At 48.3% G+C, this 16,269-nt stretch overlaps 1 protein-coding gene across 3 annotated transcripts in view; it reads right to left on the bottom strand.

The window, feature by feature from the left end:
- Window positions 1-15,779, bottom strand: part of LARP6 (La ribonucleoprotein 6, translational regulator) — a 29,162-nt gene extending 13,383 nt beyond the window's left edge. The window contains exon 1 of one of the 3 annotated variants that reach the window (XM_045192922.3): window positions 15,741-15,779. In XM_045192922.3, coding sequence (XP_045048857.2) covers window positions 15,741-15,763 — 23 coding nt within the window. In that variant the 5' untranslated portion in view covers window positions 15,764-15,779. Of the gene's footprint in view, window positions 1-5,714; window positions 6,120-15,740 lie in introns of those variants that run through there. The other 2 variants (XM_053928955.2, XM_053928954.2) reach the window with 2 other exon arrangements.
- Window positions 15,780-16,269: the final 490 nt, after the last annotated feature.

The raw sequence follows: 16,269 nt of genomic DNA, 5'->3' as shown, positions 1-16,269 counted from the left end.
GCTCCAAGCAGATAAAAGACTTATAGTTCCTTGTAAGGACCACAGGTTTCTGGACTCTGTGCCTTTCAGCATGCTATTCCCACCTCCTAGCTGCACCTCGAGGCCCATCTCAAATGCCATTCTCCCAGGGAAGAAATCACATCAACTTTCAACTAACATTTGTCTGTACTTGTATTGGAACTACGCGTGCGCACATCTCCTGATGCCCTGAACCCTGACTGCCTGCAGAGTAGGATTCATATTAGTTCCTTTCCCTCTAGCATCAGTCCACAGCCTTGCACACAGTAGGAATTTAAAGGGTACCACCAATGTAAAGAGACGCACTTCTGTGAGGGCAAATCACACCTATTGGGATGCTTTGAGACAAAAAGCATGGTTACTGGTGAGTATCTTGTTAGTGGCCTTTCAAGAGGACTTCAAAAAAGTTGTATGTTTACATTAGTGTTTCATTTTAAATAAAGCATTGCACTTGGGAGCGGTGATATGTTCTCTTGTTGCAGCTGTAAACCTGCTGGAAAGGGAAACATAGGGTGGAAATAAGGGGGCACATTTCAAAATAGATGACTGGGCTCCACAAGCCAGTATGTAAATTTGTATCATATTTGTAAATAATTTGGAGAAACAAGTGTAGCATAAAATCTCTAAGGCTTGTATCATAAGATCTCAAGCTAATGTGGATATGTTAACTGAGTGATTAATCAAATGATACCTCAGAAGGAAACTACCCACACTAAAATGGCGGAGTAACGAGCTGCTCACTAGCTTTGCACACAGGAGAGATTTCTTGGACTCATGCATCCTTGCAGATGGTCTAATGTGGCACTTTGGCCACCGAGCCCAGGAAAATGCTGGACAGCGACAAGAAGGATATTGAGAAAACACCAATTATGAAAAACACTGGGGTCAGTCCCATCTGTGTGAAGTTCCTTTTGCTTTGCCTCCAGAAAAAAACTTAATGAATCTGAAAAGGTCCAAAAAGGCAACCAAATTGACGATGCAGTATAAAAACTGGAGGGTGCCCCTGCCAGGTGGTTCAGGCAACACGAAAAGGTTGCAGGTTCGATTCCCAGTCAGGGTGGGTATGGGAGGCAGCTGATCGGTGTTTCTCTCTCCAATCTATTCTCTCTCTCCCTCTCCCTCTCCTCTCTCAAATAAAAAAAAAAAAAACATATCCTCGGGTGAGGATAAAAAAACATGAAGGCGAACTGAAAGATAAAGGGTCCTTCACGGAGACAGACTGAAAATTTGCAAATATGTTTCCGACTTTGGAAAAGGCCCCTTGGGAACAACTTCACTTTGGATGCCACTAGCAGAGGCCACATCCTGTGTCCGTACAGCCACAAGTTCTTATACATTTACTCAAGATCGTGACTTGTCTTCTGACGTGGTGTTCTGATATGTTTCTCAGTGCCTGGGAAAAGGGTGCCACTAGTGGCTGTCTCTGCAGACTAAATGATACTTCGTGGTGTGGAGCAGAGACGAGGTATACAAAGTACTTAGTTCCACGTCTGGCACAAGCCAGCATTGATACATAGAAGGCTTTTGTTATCACCAGCCACAACAGGTAAATGACAGCGGCAGCAATGTCCCTGAACATCCTGGAGACAAGGAAACCTAGCTGCTTCTCTTGCTAAATGAAAAGCGGATGTGCTCAGTGGTTTATTATTTGTCCTAATATTCTGTATTATGATTTTAAGTCATTTTATACATTGTAAGACAAAGCAGACAAGTAAATAGGTTAATGTTATTAGGAATCAAGATTTTCAGTATAAAAAATAAAAGAAGTAAAGCAAAACCTGTAATATTAAATTTGAATTAGCAATATAAATTTTTTAAAAATACCTTTCCTAGTTCTGCCCATCGGAAGGACCTAAAAGCAATAATGCCCCAGTAGAAATCAGCACTCTTAATCCGAGTCTTGGTTTGTAAGTACCTTTCCACTAGTAGCTGAAAAGCCCGGGATTCCTGTGGAAATAGCTGGGTCCCATGACTGAAGTAGCAAACATACAAATTAAGCCTAGAATATCTAGTATCAGACAACAAGGAAGTATTCAAAGAAAGGGGAAATAATTAACTATTTCTGCTTGCCTCTTGATGGGGAATTCTTGTTCAACCCCAGGTGATGAAGCAAAACTCTCTTTGACAGCAGAATGCTAGCTAATAAATGCACTACAGTTGATACAATTAGGAAATCACCAATTTGTAATGCCCAATAAACTGACTAAAGCAAGGGTCATCAATGAATGCTAAAACCAGTAGGGGAAAATCTTTGGTGAAGGAATATCCACAAGAAGGCCACCTATTACCTGCTCATCGCACTGGAGAGACCACCTTACCCAAGAGGTTACGTGCGGCATTGCTAAGGCTGGATGCTGTCTGAGGTGATGCAATGAAAATTCCCCAGCATTGCTGATGAAGTGTTCTCGCCAAAGTGTTTAATCTGCAGCGAATCAAGACTTCAGCCCTAACTTCCAGTTTACGGGAAACACATGGCGCAAAGGAGAAAGTTAAACTAGATGATTTGAACGTAACCAGAACGATTCAAACTGTGAAACATGCAATAAAGCATCTGGCCTCTTAGTTCCCAAACAGAAAAGCGTTAAAAAAAAAAGTGGTAATGTTCTAAATTAAAACATTCTCAAGGGACATAACAGGCAAATGCCTCAAACTGGACTGGATTCTGGTTAAGGGAAAAAATAAGCAGCTATAAAAGACAATATGGAACAACTGGGGGAATCCTAAATAGGGAACTTGACTATTAAAGTAGTTTAGGGATTACATTAGGAAATTGTTCATTTTCTGAGTTGCAATAACAGCATTATGGTTTTATAAGAGAACGGCATTACTAAGAGCTATGAAATAAAGTACATAGGGTGTAGGTCTTATGTACCAGATATTTTCAAATGCTTCAGGAAAAAACCATATACACTGTATGTCCATCAAAAAAACATGGCAAAATACTTACAAGTGTCCTATTCTTTCACATTTATGTTTGAAATTTTTATGTGAAAATAAAATAGTGATCAACCTGTGAGGAGAAGGCTAATGAATATTTGGAGGTTACAAAGATTTTTCCTTACTTCCACTTTTCCCTTGTCCCCCAGGGATACTGGGCTAGGTACAGGAGATGTGGGGAGGCCTCAGGTAAGATCATGGCCTTGAAGGATCCTCCTGTCTAGTGGAGGAGAAATACAAACATTTCAGCTCCATGGAGCTGATTACAGAGGCACACATTCGTTCAGCAAATGATATTTGGAAAGCACTCACTACGTGCCAGGTGCTGAGAATCCAAGGAGAACAGGGCAAGCAAGCGTGTCCCCTGAATTCATGGAGCTCATATTCTGGTCAGGGAGACAGAATCTAGAATTATAACTGTGGGTAAGTGCATGAAACAGACAGAGGGGTCCAGCAACACAAAGGAGAGGAACAAGTCCAGGGATGGGGGTGGTAGGGAAAGAGGCAGGGAAGTGTTCAGGCTGACTAGAAATCAACCAATCAGAGGGACCTAGAGATGTGACTTCAAAGGCTTGTAGACTGAAACTACACCCTGTGTTCCCGGACCCGAGGGGTCGGTTCCGTGGGGGCATGAACTGTTGGGACACAGGCAGGAAAGGAGGCAGTGGGCTGAGGGAAGAGGTGGGTGGGAGCCACATCTCCCCGAGCAGATTTAGGAACCGGGGGGGGGCTGTCTCCTGCAGGCTCTGGGAGCCCAGAGTGTTCTCTCAGTGTGGCGGCTGCTCCCGTGCCAGGCTGGGCCCAAACCAGGGACAGTGGGGATCTTGTTCTAGGCTACGTCTTCTTGTGCCCTGGACGTCTGCCTGCTGGGCTCTGTTGGCTCCACTGCCCTGAGGAGCCCCAGTGAGCAGCAGGAAACGCTTCTGACTGAATGCTCCCCGAGACTCCAGCGCTGGATCTGAAGAGACAGTGCTGAGGGTGCGGGCAGGCCGCCCACCGGAACCGAGGATCGTGTTCTCCCAGGTCTACTGGAGGATCTTTCCAGGCCCAAGAAATAAGTAGGGCTTTAATCTCTGCTAATGGTGCTGTCTCAATACTGAGCCCCGGGCCCTGGCCCGTGTGTCTCCGTTGCTTGGAGCATCCTCCTGTAACTGAAAGGTCGCCAGTTTGATTCCCAGTCAGAGAGAGCACCTGCCTAGGTTGAGGCTCAGTCCCCGGCTGGGGCGTGCAGGAGGCAGTCGACTGGTATTTCTCGCATGGATGCTTCCCTCTCTCTCTCTCTCTCTCTCTTCCTACCCCTCTCTCTCTCGAATGAGAATTAATTGAAACTTAAAAATAACAACAACAACAAAAACCTAGCCCCAGGATAGGGGACAGTCACAAGCAAAAAGAGTCAGAAGAATAAGCCACTCGGGGCTATCATGCATGGCCTCTGAAATTATTTGACTAGGTGGCTGCCTTCTCAAGACTGAAATCCAGTGACGATGGAGTCATGATTTCTGTATTCTCAGCACTCAGCCCAGCTGAATGAATGAATCAGACTTTACAGTACGTGCCGTGCTGAGGGATCTCCTGTACCATCCGCTGTACCCAGCTCTCCTGATCCATATTATTGGGCTGGGCTTTCCTCCTCCGAACCTCTGGGCCCCCAAGTCCAGACCTTCTCCACCAGGAAAGGGTCAGCCAGTGATAGGGAATGGGTTTGGCCTCAGCCTCCTTATGCCCTTGAGATGACTGTTCTCCCAAGGAAGGAAATAAATGCCCGCCACGGAATAACCCTGCAGAGCCCTGACAGCTAAACACACGTGCAGAGTCCCAGAAGAGGGTTCTTAATAAGTGCATGTTGGTATTTCCCAGATGGAGCAAGTTCTGCCATTGCCCTATGCTCATGTCTATGGATAGTCCATATCTTATGTCCTTTCAACAGCAGGAACAAAAAAAAAAACCAGTCCTCAAAGGCCTAGGCATTACCTGGACACAAGACCCAGATCGCCGGCTGATGACAAAGCGCAGGGCCCGGAGGCAAGGTTAGACAGGTGATTTTTTGGGCCCCACCATCTCCAGACCACCCATCAGCCAGGAACCCAAGGCCAAGGCACAAGACGATGATGCAAGCATCGCTGTCAGGTGGGGAAGGCTGCGTGAGAACGGGAATCCCCCAGCAAGGGAGGATGCAGGCAGCAAGCCCTACACCGATCCCGATTCAGGGCAAGAGAGCTCTCTCCACCATTACATCACCCCTCCCGGGATCCCACGGCAGCAAGTGTCAGCTGTGCCTGGCCGGCCCGCACCCAGAGACTGAGGGAAGCCATTTGGATGGATAAGCAGACAGGGCAGTGAGGGCTTGCTGGAAGAAACGGTCGGGGAGGGCGGTGCAACTCTAGGGTTAGGACCGAGCTGGGCTGAGCTTCCTAGAGGGTCTTTGGGTGAGCTCAGGGAGGGAGAGGTTCCTGGGGCGGGCAGGGCGAGGACGGCCCAGGAGGGACTTCCTCCCGGACCCCAGAGCATGCCCTCGAGCGGACCCCTCGGAGCCCCGCCGCCAGACCTGGGAGGGAGCCTCGGTGGGGTTTACAGAGCTGCGGACCAGGGCTGCAACGACCGCCGCAAGCCTGTTCTGCCATCCTGCGACGGCCCCGAGCTGCGTCCCCGGGGGCGGCGCTGATTCAAACCCCTGTGCCCGCCGAGTTGTCCCCAAACTCCCGTGCGCCGGGACCCCGGTCGGCAGCTCCCCCTCGGACCTGGCACGCCGCCGCGCCTACCTGTGCCCGCGGCTCGGCTCCTCCTCGCTGGCACTGCCCCAACCCGGGCTGAGATACCGAGCCGGATCCCCCGCGCCCCGCGCCTCGGCGCTCTCCTCCTCGTCCTCCAGCTCCTCCGCGTCCTCGGCCTCCTGGATGGCTACGCGGATCTGCACCGCGGTCTCGGGCCCGGGCAGAGCCTCCTCGCCCGGCTGGGCCATGGCGCACGGGCCGGCCGGGACTGCGGCGACGCCGGATCCCCGCGCCTCGAGGCCGAGCCAGCCGGAGACAGCTTCTGCGACCCAGGGGGCAGGGGCGGCCGGGGACGCACTGGGGTCGCGGCGCCCCGCCCCGCGCCGCTGCCGCCACCGCCCCGGACGCAGACCGAAGGCCGGCGCGGGCGGGCCGCGAGGAGGGAGGGCGACTTCCTCTGCCCTCCTCCCACGGAGGCCTGTCCGGGAGCAAACGCCTGGACCCCCGAGGCTTCCAGGGCTCGCCCTCCGCTCGCCGGCTCCAAACCTGAGAGGACGAGCCTGGGCTCCGGGTCCTAGCCCGTTCCTTCCTCGGCTGTCCCGGGGAGGGGCGCAGCGCGTCCGACTTCTCAGCTTGTAGATGACGCTAGGGGTGGCAGGCGCAAGCAGCAGCCTCCTGCGTGTCTCCCCCCTGACCCGCCGAGAGGGCTGAAACCTCCACCGTCCGCCCCTTTGGCATAGCCAGCCTAGACTGCGCGCCCTGCGAGGTCAGCGGCTTGGTGGCCCACCGCGACCTATGCCAGTGGTTCGCAAAACGTGGCCCTAGACCGGCAGCGCCAGCCTTCCCTGGGAACTGGTTAGAAACGCAAACTCTCAGGGCCGACCCAGACCTGAATCAGAATCTATGATTCAGAACTTTGTCTCTTAACAAGACTTCTAAGTCATGCTGAAGTTCTCTCAAGTTTGAAAGCCACTGTGTCTTAGAATATGCCCTGCACATAGTCAGCATTCAAATACTCGTTGAATGAAAAAAGGGAGCTGTTGAAATGGCAGCGCGTTCGAAAACCCTGCCACTTTTCCACACTTAACTTTAAATGTGTTCCATCGCAACCCTTCGAATGTGATTCAGACGCTAGGGACAAAGGCATAGACGTGAAGAAAACCCAAATCTGCTTTCAGAAAGCTCTTACTTAATTTAGTGCCTTAAATATAATTTATCACATCAATTTGCCAAACTAGGAAGCCCAAAGAGCAGAACCTATGACCAATACATGTTGCTACAGGGAAGCGAGTCAGGAGAGGTTCAGGAAATGGGGTCTCTTGGAAAGCAGTGTGACCTTGTAGAAGAACACCATGCATGGGCCCTGGGTGTCTGGCCTGGGGCCAGGAGAGGTGCAGGGAGAACAGCCCTTATTTTTAAGGTTTGACTGCAATCTGTGTCCCTGTCTTTGTCAGCTCTCTCTCCTGATAAGAGAGGCCTTGCGGTGAATAAGTGAGGGAAGAGAGAGACCTCGGGAGCTCCGCACCAGCATAGCTCAGGGCCCAGGTTCTGAGCTACTGAGAGGCAAAAAGTGGAGAGGATCTTTTCCGTGCCAGCTGGGCCTTTCTCCAGGGCTGCAGAGCTTGCAGAACCGCTACCCACCCCCCACCCCACCCCCCCCCCCCGCCCCGTCCCCTCCCTGCTGTGAGGATCAAGAGGAAAGAGACTTGCAGCCCTGCCTCCAGATCCAAGAACTTTGGTTTGTGATTTTCACAAAGCAATGCATATTCTTTCGTGCAAACGGTCCTGTGTGGCAAAGACAGGGAGGATCACTACCCTTACCCACAACGACGACTCACACGTACACCAGTTTTACCGTTTATGAGGAGTTCCTGCGTACCTTATCTCGGGGTTTCCAATTGCCTGGTAATGCGTCCTCTGAGGACTTTTCTGAAAATGCAGACTCTTAGGCCCCCGCAGTTTGAGAACTTGCTGTTGGTGAATGAATCTGGTCGAGGAAGTATTTTATTTGGTTGGAGTTTTGAAGAATACATTGAATGTATATGCCTTTAAGTTCAAATATATTTGCCTCTACTGACTCTAATGTTATTTACTCCTGACTCCTCATAAAAGAATTTTGGATTAGAAAGGATATCAGATATCATTGGACCCTAAGTTCCTCCTATGAGGGAATGAGTAACCCCAGGAGTCCAAAGCCCCGTTATTGCAGGGCTCCACTGAGAGGAAAGATTATATAGATGTAGGTATAGATATCGAGATCGATAGAGATATAGGGGGATGGATACAGAGCTAGAGATACATAGACGTAGGTATAGACATACACACACAATTTGGAGCATACTGTGGAATCAAATGCAAAATTTGATGGGATTTTTAAGGTGACTTCGCATTTGATTTGAGTAGCCCTACCCATACACCCTGTCATTGGTGTCACTGGTGAAGGAGCCAGTCCTTTTTAAAGGACCCCTTCTGGTTTCCAGCTCCTGTCTTCACAGAGCTGCGGGTGGAGAGTGAGGCCAGCCCCACCCCGGGCCTGTGTCGAGCATCAATCATTGCAGGGAGATTGATCAGCACCGGGATGACTGGCAAGGTTTCCTTCAACAAAATCACAACCTCAGTCTGGAGCTGGCACCAGTCCCTGCCCCTGGAAGCTCGAGAGCTCATTTTTATACTAAACTCAATATGGGAAACAGCTTTTTTCATTGCTTCTGAGAATGAAACACGTTGACAAGGCATCAGGATAGACTGACGTTAGGTTGTTTTGGATTCAATCGAAAATACGTTTGGGTGTCCCGGGTACTAGAGCTGGAAACTAAGAACTTAAAATAAGATGCTGATGTAGTGAACATGAGGGCAGGCTAAGTGTTGAAGGCAAGAATTGATAATACAATAATATGGGGTAGGGGCTCAGGAAGGCGTTCTGGTTTTAACTGTAGGTGAAGGGAGAATTTGATTTACACATTTAATCATTTGTTTAAGTACATAACACATCCTAGGCCCAGTGCTGGCCTCGGTTTTTGTAAAGTGATCAAGACGTACACAACCCATAAATACCGGGAGGCGGAGGGAGGCCGGGAAAGAAGGCCTTCCATAATAAGACCTGCAACACATGCTATAGCAGAAATCTGCACAAAGAGGCACAGCCCGTGAACACACGACCAAGGGCATCTAGACGCTTACTAGAAAAACTCCCACATCAGCAGTAGAGTGCAGTGGAAGAATTCTAGCACTCGGTCTAGAATCAAATAGACCTGGATTCAAACGCCAGCCTCGCCACATCCTAGCTACGTAAGCTCTCTGCTGGTTTTCTTACCTAAAACGGTCCAAATGGTCTTTCCTGCATCAAGTTGGGGATGTAGATCAAATTAGATCCTGTGCGGAGAATGTCTAGCGCAGCCTCTGACCCAGAGTAGATGCTCAGTAAACGCTAGTATACACTGTGATGCGGTCTTCTGAGAGCTGCATACCAGGAAACTCTTGAATGGGGAACTCAAACATACTAGTTACTGACATGTATTTTCTTCCAGTGGAAATTAAGAAATCGGTATTCCTTTGGTCTATATGCCAAACTCTTATAAGTTAAGGTAGCTTTCAGAGCCAATTTAATTCTGAACACATTGACAAAACAGAGGACCTCTCCAGGCAGGAAATCGGTATCTTCCTATAGTCCACTTTTGGCTTCAGTGAGTATAAGGTACTCATCCATAAATATGAGATGTTTTATGAGACTTGTCCATCAATGTGCATTTCCCCTTATTTAATAATATCAGTCACCAGTTTTAAATGAATATAGAGCCGTCTAATTTCGGATTACATTTCCAAGCACACTTTGCATATTGTTATAACCATGTGACTAAATTCTGACCAATAACATGGGAGCAAAATGTGAACTATCCATCTCTGGATTAGGATTCTGGAAACTTGGATGTGCTTCCTGGCCTTTTTCCTCTACCTCTTGGCCAGAGCAGCCAGTCAAGTTGACCCCAAGGATGGAAGCCACATGTTAAAGATGGCACAGCCAACAAACAGGCTTTGGGCTTATTTAGTGGACCATCACCTGGAACATCATTGGAGAAAAAAAAGAAACACCTTGTTTCACCCTGTATTTTGAGATATCATTCTTATAGCAGCTTAGCCTCTATCTTAACTAAAACCTGAGGGTTTAGTAAATTTGAACTAAATAAGCTATGGAAACACTTAGTTCAGGGCCCAGGTCAAAGTAGTCACTCAGTAAGTTGGTGTTGGATTTTAATTTTTAAAATTTGACAATGCAATAGCATTTATTGCATGACAAAAGCATGCAATTACATGCTGAGAATGATGCAGGATTCCAAAAGGAGTAGAACATGGTCTCTTTCTAGGAATTCATGTTCTAGTGGGCCAATTGGACTCTGTATTCCTTCTTCTAGTCCTTTGCAAGAATAATGTTACCAACATTATCAGGGGAAGTCCAACCATTGCTGCAAGTGGCCAAACCAGTGGGGAGTTCCCAAAAGGCTGCTCTCTCCCACGCCCCTGAGTTTGAAGTTTCCCCTGCCAAAAAAAGTAACAGTATCCGAACTTGGGCTTCTACCATTCAAAAATCACCCTCCACTGTTATAGTAGAAATTCTTTGTGGCATATTAACAAATTGTGTTGGCACATACTTCAGAGTGGGTACTTAAGCTTTGTCTGCCCCTGATGCCTTGTGGAAAACTAGTTTACCAAACTGATGGGGAGTGTTCACACATCACAAACAAGTGGATTTTATTTGAGAGGAGGGAAGTTAAGAGGAGGGCTAGATCTAGGAGAGTGTTCAGAAATTGCAGGGGTAAAGGTGACTAGCAGAAATGCCAAGAAGCACAAACAAAGATTCTTACTCATTTATTGAAGAAAATCCTGAAGAACTTGCTCTAAGCTGGACCACACAAAGCAAGAGAGGCCACTCCCTTCTCCAGTTAGAAAGGTGAGCCCACCCCTGGTCCTCCATCCCTAGGCAGACACACAGGGCGAGGGCATTATTAGGTCAGAGATTTTGCAAGTACAATCACCTGGGGTGCTGTTATAAATTCTGATGCCCAGGCTGCACCCCCATTCAGTTAAGTTCTCGGTGTGAGACCCAGGCATTAGCATCTTTCAAAGCTCCCAAAGTGATTTCAACACGTGGTAAAGGTTAAAAATCTGTGTCAAATCATTCAAGCTCATATTCTCCAGACCCTTCCCACCAGGTCCAGAGAGTGGTTGCTGGCTCACCTGGTACCCAGGAGCAAGAAACTAGAATGGTTCGATCCTAGTATCTTCCTGGAATTTACTGAGAGATTGGGTGACTTAAAGATGAATTTCTCAGTCACACCATTTCTTAGCAGGAACAGGCTGCTGCAAATTGTATGTGAGGTCTGCACAGCGCAAGGATACTTGGCAAAGGGGCAGGGGTCTGAAATTACAGCCTAAACTCTGCTCACCAAGTTGTCACCCTGGCCGTGGGCTTGGTGCAACTAAAAGGGGAAGAGATGCCTACTTCTAACTCTCAGAAAGGAGCTGAAGGGCCAAAAGTATCCCAGTTCAAGCCTGCCTGAGATAGAGGCAAAGGGAGACTCAAGAACCATCTGCATCAGAATTACCTGGGATCTTGTTAAAATACATGTTCCTGGGCCCTCACCCCCAGACCTAATGAATCTGATCCCTGGGGACACGACCTAAAAATCTGTGTTTTAACAATGTCCCAAGTGGTTTCCATCCAGCTGAAGTTTGGTGACCATTGGCCTAGGGTATGGGATGGTCTTTCCATGAAAATAAGTTGAGCACCTCCTACACGCCAGGCCCATGCTACCTTTCAGGGAATAGGAGTGAGTAAGACCCCATCCCTTCCTCAAGCACCCTGAGCTAGTGGGAGATATAGATAAAAACTGCGGTCCCAGGGGCCCAAGCTCTGACCCCTGCTGGGGTTCAGATGTGTCTGGCACATTCGGAGAGCCAGTGCACAGACCCAGAGATCTCTACAAGAGGGACTGAAGCCCCTCCCAGGAGAAAAGTCCTCTCGGGGAAGTAGGAGCCTGGCACCACAAACCTGACCCACTAACAAAGCCTCCATTGTTAGAAAGGAGGAATGATTTGGGTGACAGCTGGGTGTCTGACACGTGTTTGGTTGTGGGCCACAGCCCCAGGACCCAACTCCTGTTTTTGTCCTCTGGTTCTGTGTCTGAGTCCCCAGGAAAGCTGGGGGCTGTGCATTGAATGGTGTTTCCCCGGAACCCGTATAAACCATTTGGGCAGAAGGAACGTGACTTTGGCACTCCGCTAATTGAGTGTTCACGCAGAGGGGAGGCATTCTTTGCTACTGCACAAAACAACACCTCAAAATTTTGGCACCTCCTGCACTCTTCCTCAGTTGCACGGGGGGCCTGTGTTGCCTGGTGGATACAGCTGTGCCCAGGGGAGGTGACACTGTCTAACAGAGAGTTGTCTGGGCAGCGAACCAAGGACAACCTGCAGGCACCATGTGGGCACTAGCCAGGCCTGTCTGTGAGCACATCTGAGACACCCTAGGATATGGCCACAGACACTTGGGAAGTGTTTGCAGGTGGCTAGGATCAGACACGAATAGCATTAGTGGGTGAGAAGGAGATGGTGGCAGGAGCCCTAAAAACATGGGTAACAGACCTAGAAGACTCGGCTTCTCTTCATTCGTCATCCTTGTTGCAGAAAGAACTTGGTGCCTAAGCAGAATAACTTCTGATCTGTAGCCCAGACTGAGCACTAGGAGAGGCCCTGAGGAATGGGCACCAGGACGGGGCAGGTGTTGAGAGGAAAGGACTCTGGGGTTCCCAAGAGGGCAGCAGTGAGGGTCATTTCCTATGCTGGGTTTGGAAGGTCTAGCATGTTCTGGTCCCTGCCCACCTTTCACCCTCAGCTCACGTCGCCTGCACTCTCTCTGTGCCAGCCACTTGGAACTCTGTGTACTCTAAGGCGCTCCTCTCTTTAGCTTCCTATCCTTTGAATACACTGTTTCGAATGCTTGAAATTCTTCTTCTCCCCTTCCACCTGGCCGACTCCCACTCATCTTTCGGGCTGCAGCTAAAGTGTCACTCACTCGAGTGGACCTTTCTGATGGGCCAGTTTAGTGGGTAGGACATTAAATGCAGTCCATAGACTCAGATGAAGAGAAAATGTAACTCTGTGAGGTGATGGGAATTGAATCTCAGCTTTAGCTCGGCTTCAACCAATAACTTGGACTTGGGTCCAAATTCCAGGCATCTGGTGACCAGTCATCTGTTCACCCAGGAATCTATGTGCTGAGATGTCAGGGGCTCTCTTGGGTGTTCCAATGCCAAGTTTGGGCCACGGCGGTCTTCGCTAGGCTCTCGTGATCCCACGTGCCTGGAACCAACACCACTGACATGCAATCATTTTCCTCCTTTTTTCTCTTGCTTCCATTCTGGAGGAATCGGTTTCTGGTTCGGGGGGAAGTTGCTCTCATCTCAAACCCTATTCTGCTCAGTGGTTGTTGATTTCTTTCTTAAATTTTTATTATTTTCATGGAGACAGAAATAATAAAATGAGCATCCTTGTAAACTCTACTGAATTAAAAATTGTTAAAATTTTGCCATCACTGTTTCCTTACCTCTAAGTCTTTTAAAATAAGGGCTTTCACCTACGTAACCACAACACCATAGTCACATCTAACAAAATTATCTGTAGTTCCACCAAATCATCCAATATCTAGTTTACATTTGAGCTCCCCCAAATGCTCCATTCCAATCATTTTTTTGCTTAGAAATAAAACCCAGGATCCAATCAAGCCTCACACATTGTACCGTCACTTTATATCCTTTGAGCCTCTGTTCATTGGGAGCCTCTCCACCTTTTTAGGTCATTGTCGTTGCTGCTGCACGATGTTGGCATGTGTTAAGGATTCGTGTCAGTTACCTTAAAACTCAGGGCTGGGAACCAAAAGCCAAAGAACTCTGCTCCCAACTTTCCCTCAGGCAAAAAGTTTAACCAATCCATCCTGGTCTCCTCAGGATTGAAGGTTTTCTCTCACCAGGGGAAGTTTAGTGCCCAAATCAAGAAAGTCATGGATAAACCGTGACACGCTGGTTACCCTCAGGAAAGGAGGCACAGAGTGGGATATTTGCTTGAGTGGTTGCAAGGCACAGGGCAGGGTGTCCAACTCACTTTCACCGGGGGCCACATCAGCCTTGCGGTTGCCTTCACAGGGCCGAATGTAATTTCAACTCCCTAACAGTTAAGGAGTAGTTACATTTATACAGTCCTAAAATTACATTTGGCCCTCCGCGAGGCTGGCATGGCCCCCGGTGAAAGTGAGTTGGACACCCCTGGCATAGGGTAAAACCCTAAAAATGATAGTTACCCAATATCACACGCCGTACTTGACTGAGAGATACTGTCACAGCGCCCTGTGGCTCCACTTTTGCAACACTCTTCATATTGTTGACTCTGCTTATTGCCTATGTTTCCTAGTAGATAGTAAACTCCGTGAAGGAAGGGATGTGTCTTTTTTAATTCTCTAATCCCACTGCGTCTCCATAGTTCTCCTACATTTCAAGTGTTTATTAAATATTTATTGATTAAAGAAATAATTGAACAATGGAGACATATTTCAGAATTGAATGCAGAAAGTAGAATTTAGCACTTATTTTCTGAATGTGGAGCTAAAAAAATAAATATAAACAGTAACCCTGTAGCCCTGGTTCGTAATCTTCACACCTCGAATCAATGAATATTAATAGGTTATATTGCCGGCATGCAAATCTTAACAAGTGTCCTGTGCATTTGTCCTGGCCGAGCAGGTGACACTCTGGAAGTTTAAATGATCTTCAAGATCAAGTTTAGACCTGAGCTTCTAAGTCCTCAGAGGCTTCATGCAGTGAGGGGGTAGAAGAGGGTAAGGCGTAACTGGGAATCTGGAGACACTCAGCCCATTGGCTGAGCAGCTCTGGCCCATGTGCCAGGCTCCTAAGGAAATCAATCACACTGTAAGAAAATTCACTTAAATCAGGTAGAAATCTAAATAATAATTCTACATTATTTAAAATTTAAAATAATAATTCTATCTTGTCCCATTCTCCAGATTTCAACCCCTCGGGGCTATTCAATAACTGGTCTCTGAAAGGCCACAAAGGAGGGGCAGGGCTGGGGTTGGGGAGGCAGCTGATAGGCAGTGTAATTCTGGACCTGCCCCAAACTCCAGCTTGGCTCAAGGTCAACTCTGGCTTTTGGGAAGTCTTCTGGAATGGGGTTTGGTGACAGACTTGAACTAGCATTGGGTACCTCACTGTAGATAATTCATTTGGAAGCTGATCCTGCCTGGAGTCTTGAAGGGCCCAGCGCCCAGCACTGGTGAGGTCCGAGAGACAGACCCCGCGTCTCGGCGCTTGCTCTCCCATTCTTTTCTCCCTGCCCAGAGGAAGGCCCGGTTGGGACCCAGGCTAACTCAGACAGGGTTGGGTTTGTGGCAGATATACTTTGTTCAGACGCTCACCAAAGACAGGTGTTCGGGTCCCTAGGAAGTACCAAAGAAAGACTTGCTTTACAAGAACATTTAGAGAAGACAAGGATTTTTTTAACTGTGAAGAAATTTTGAAATACACAATGAGATTTTGGGTTGTTTTAATCTCGAGCATCAACAGAGTTCTTTTGATGTGTCCCTCACACTGGGGTGGGGGACTGAGGTACTGCGAAGACAACAAAGTATTGTAAAGGGGGTAAAGGGGATGGCCACTCGTGACGCAATCACTGTTAGCTAGCCTCGTGACTTCATGTCATCCTCGCAGCAGTCCCAGTGAAGTGTTGTTTGGGGACACTGAGGGTTAGCAAGATTAAATGACTCGCTAAAGGTTACGTGGCTGGGATGGGGCAGAGCATGAACATTTATTATACCTGTGCTGACTCCAACTCTACAGCTTCCCCACTATAGCACACTGCATTCTTCTGGAGATTCGATGGAACGGGCCTAACTAGCCTCAGAAGCGGGGGCATTATTAATCCAGGGGAAGAACACAGCCATTGCTGCCACGCTATTTGAAGGGCCCCGGAAATACGTGTCGGCTATCCCATCTTCTCTCCAGCACCTACCTCACCGTCTGAAGAACTGGCATGTGTTGCTTTGAGATGAATATTGGGGCCCTGCCTCTCAGAGCCCTTCTGATTGGGGCGAGGTCCTCTGTACTCTTCCTCTCTGTTACCTCCACTCTGATGCATTCCAGAGGCCCCAGCAGCTCCGTTTCTCAGTATTAGCTGTGAACTTGGGAGCATTGTGTGTTTCCTGTCTCTTTGGCTTGACTGTCTTTCATTCCTGGGGGAGGAGGAGGAGTGCACAGGGCCTGGAGGGTGGCCAGATTCTTCATTTTGCAATCTCCAGCCACAGCTGCTAACGACAACTTAGAATGTGTTTTATCCAGTGGAGAAAACATGTTTTGCTTTGCACTCTTGCATAACCATGAAACATCTGGGGTAAATTAGCTTAAAACTTCCCTCTAGTGTCGCATTTGGGCTAAGTGACGAAGAAAAATGTTCACCTTGACTGTCACACGTTCGGATACATACCCTGCCGGGAGTCATCGAGAAGTTACAGCTGGGACCTGCTACCTTTACCCTACATCCC

This window comes from Desmodus rotundus, chromosome 7 (genome assembly GCF_022682495.2).
Source record: "Desmodus rotundus isolate HL8 chromosome 7, HLdesRot8A.1, whole genome shotgun sequence".
Classification (NCBI taxonomy): domain Eukaryota; kingdom Metazoa; phylum Chordata; class Mammalia; order Chiroptera; family Phyllostomidae; genus Desmodus; species Desmodus rotundus.
This window is presented reverse-complemented; position numbering and strand designations above follow the sequence as displayed.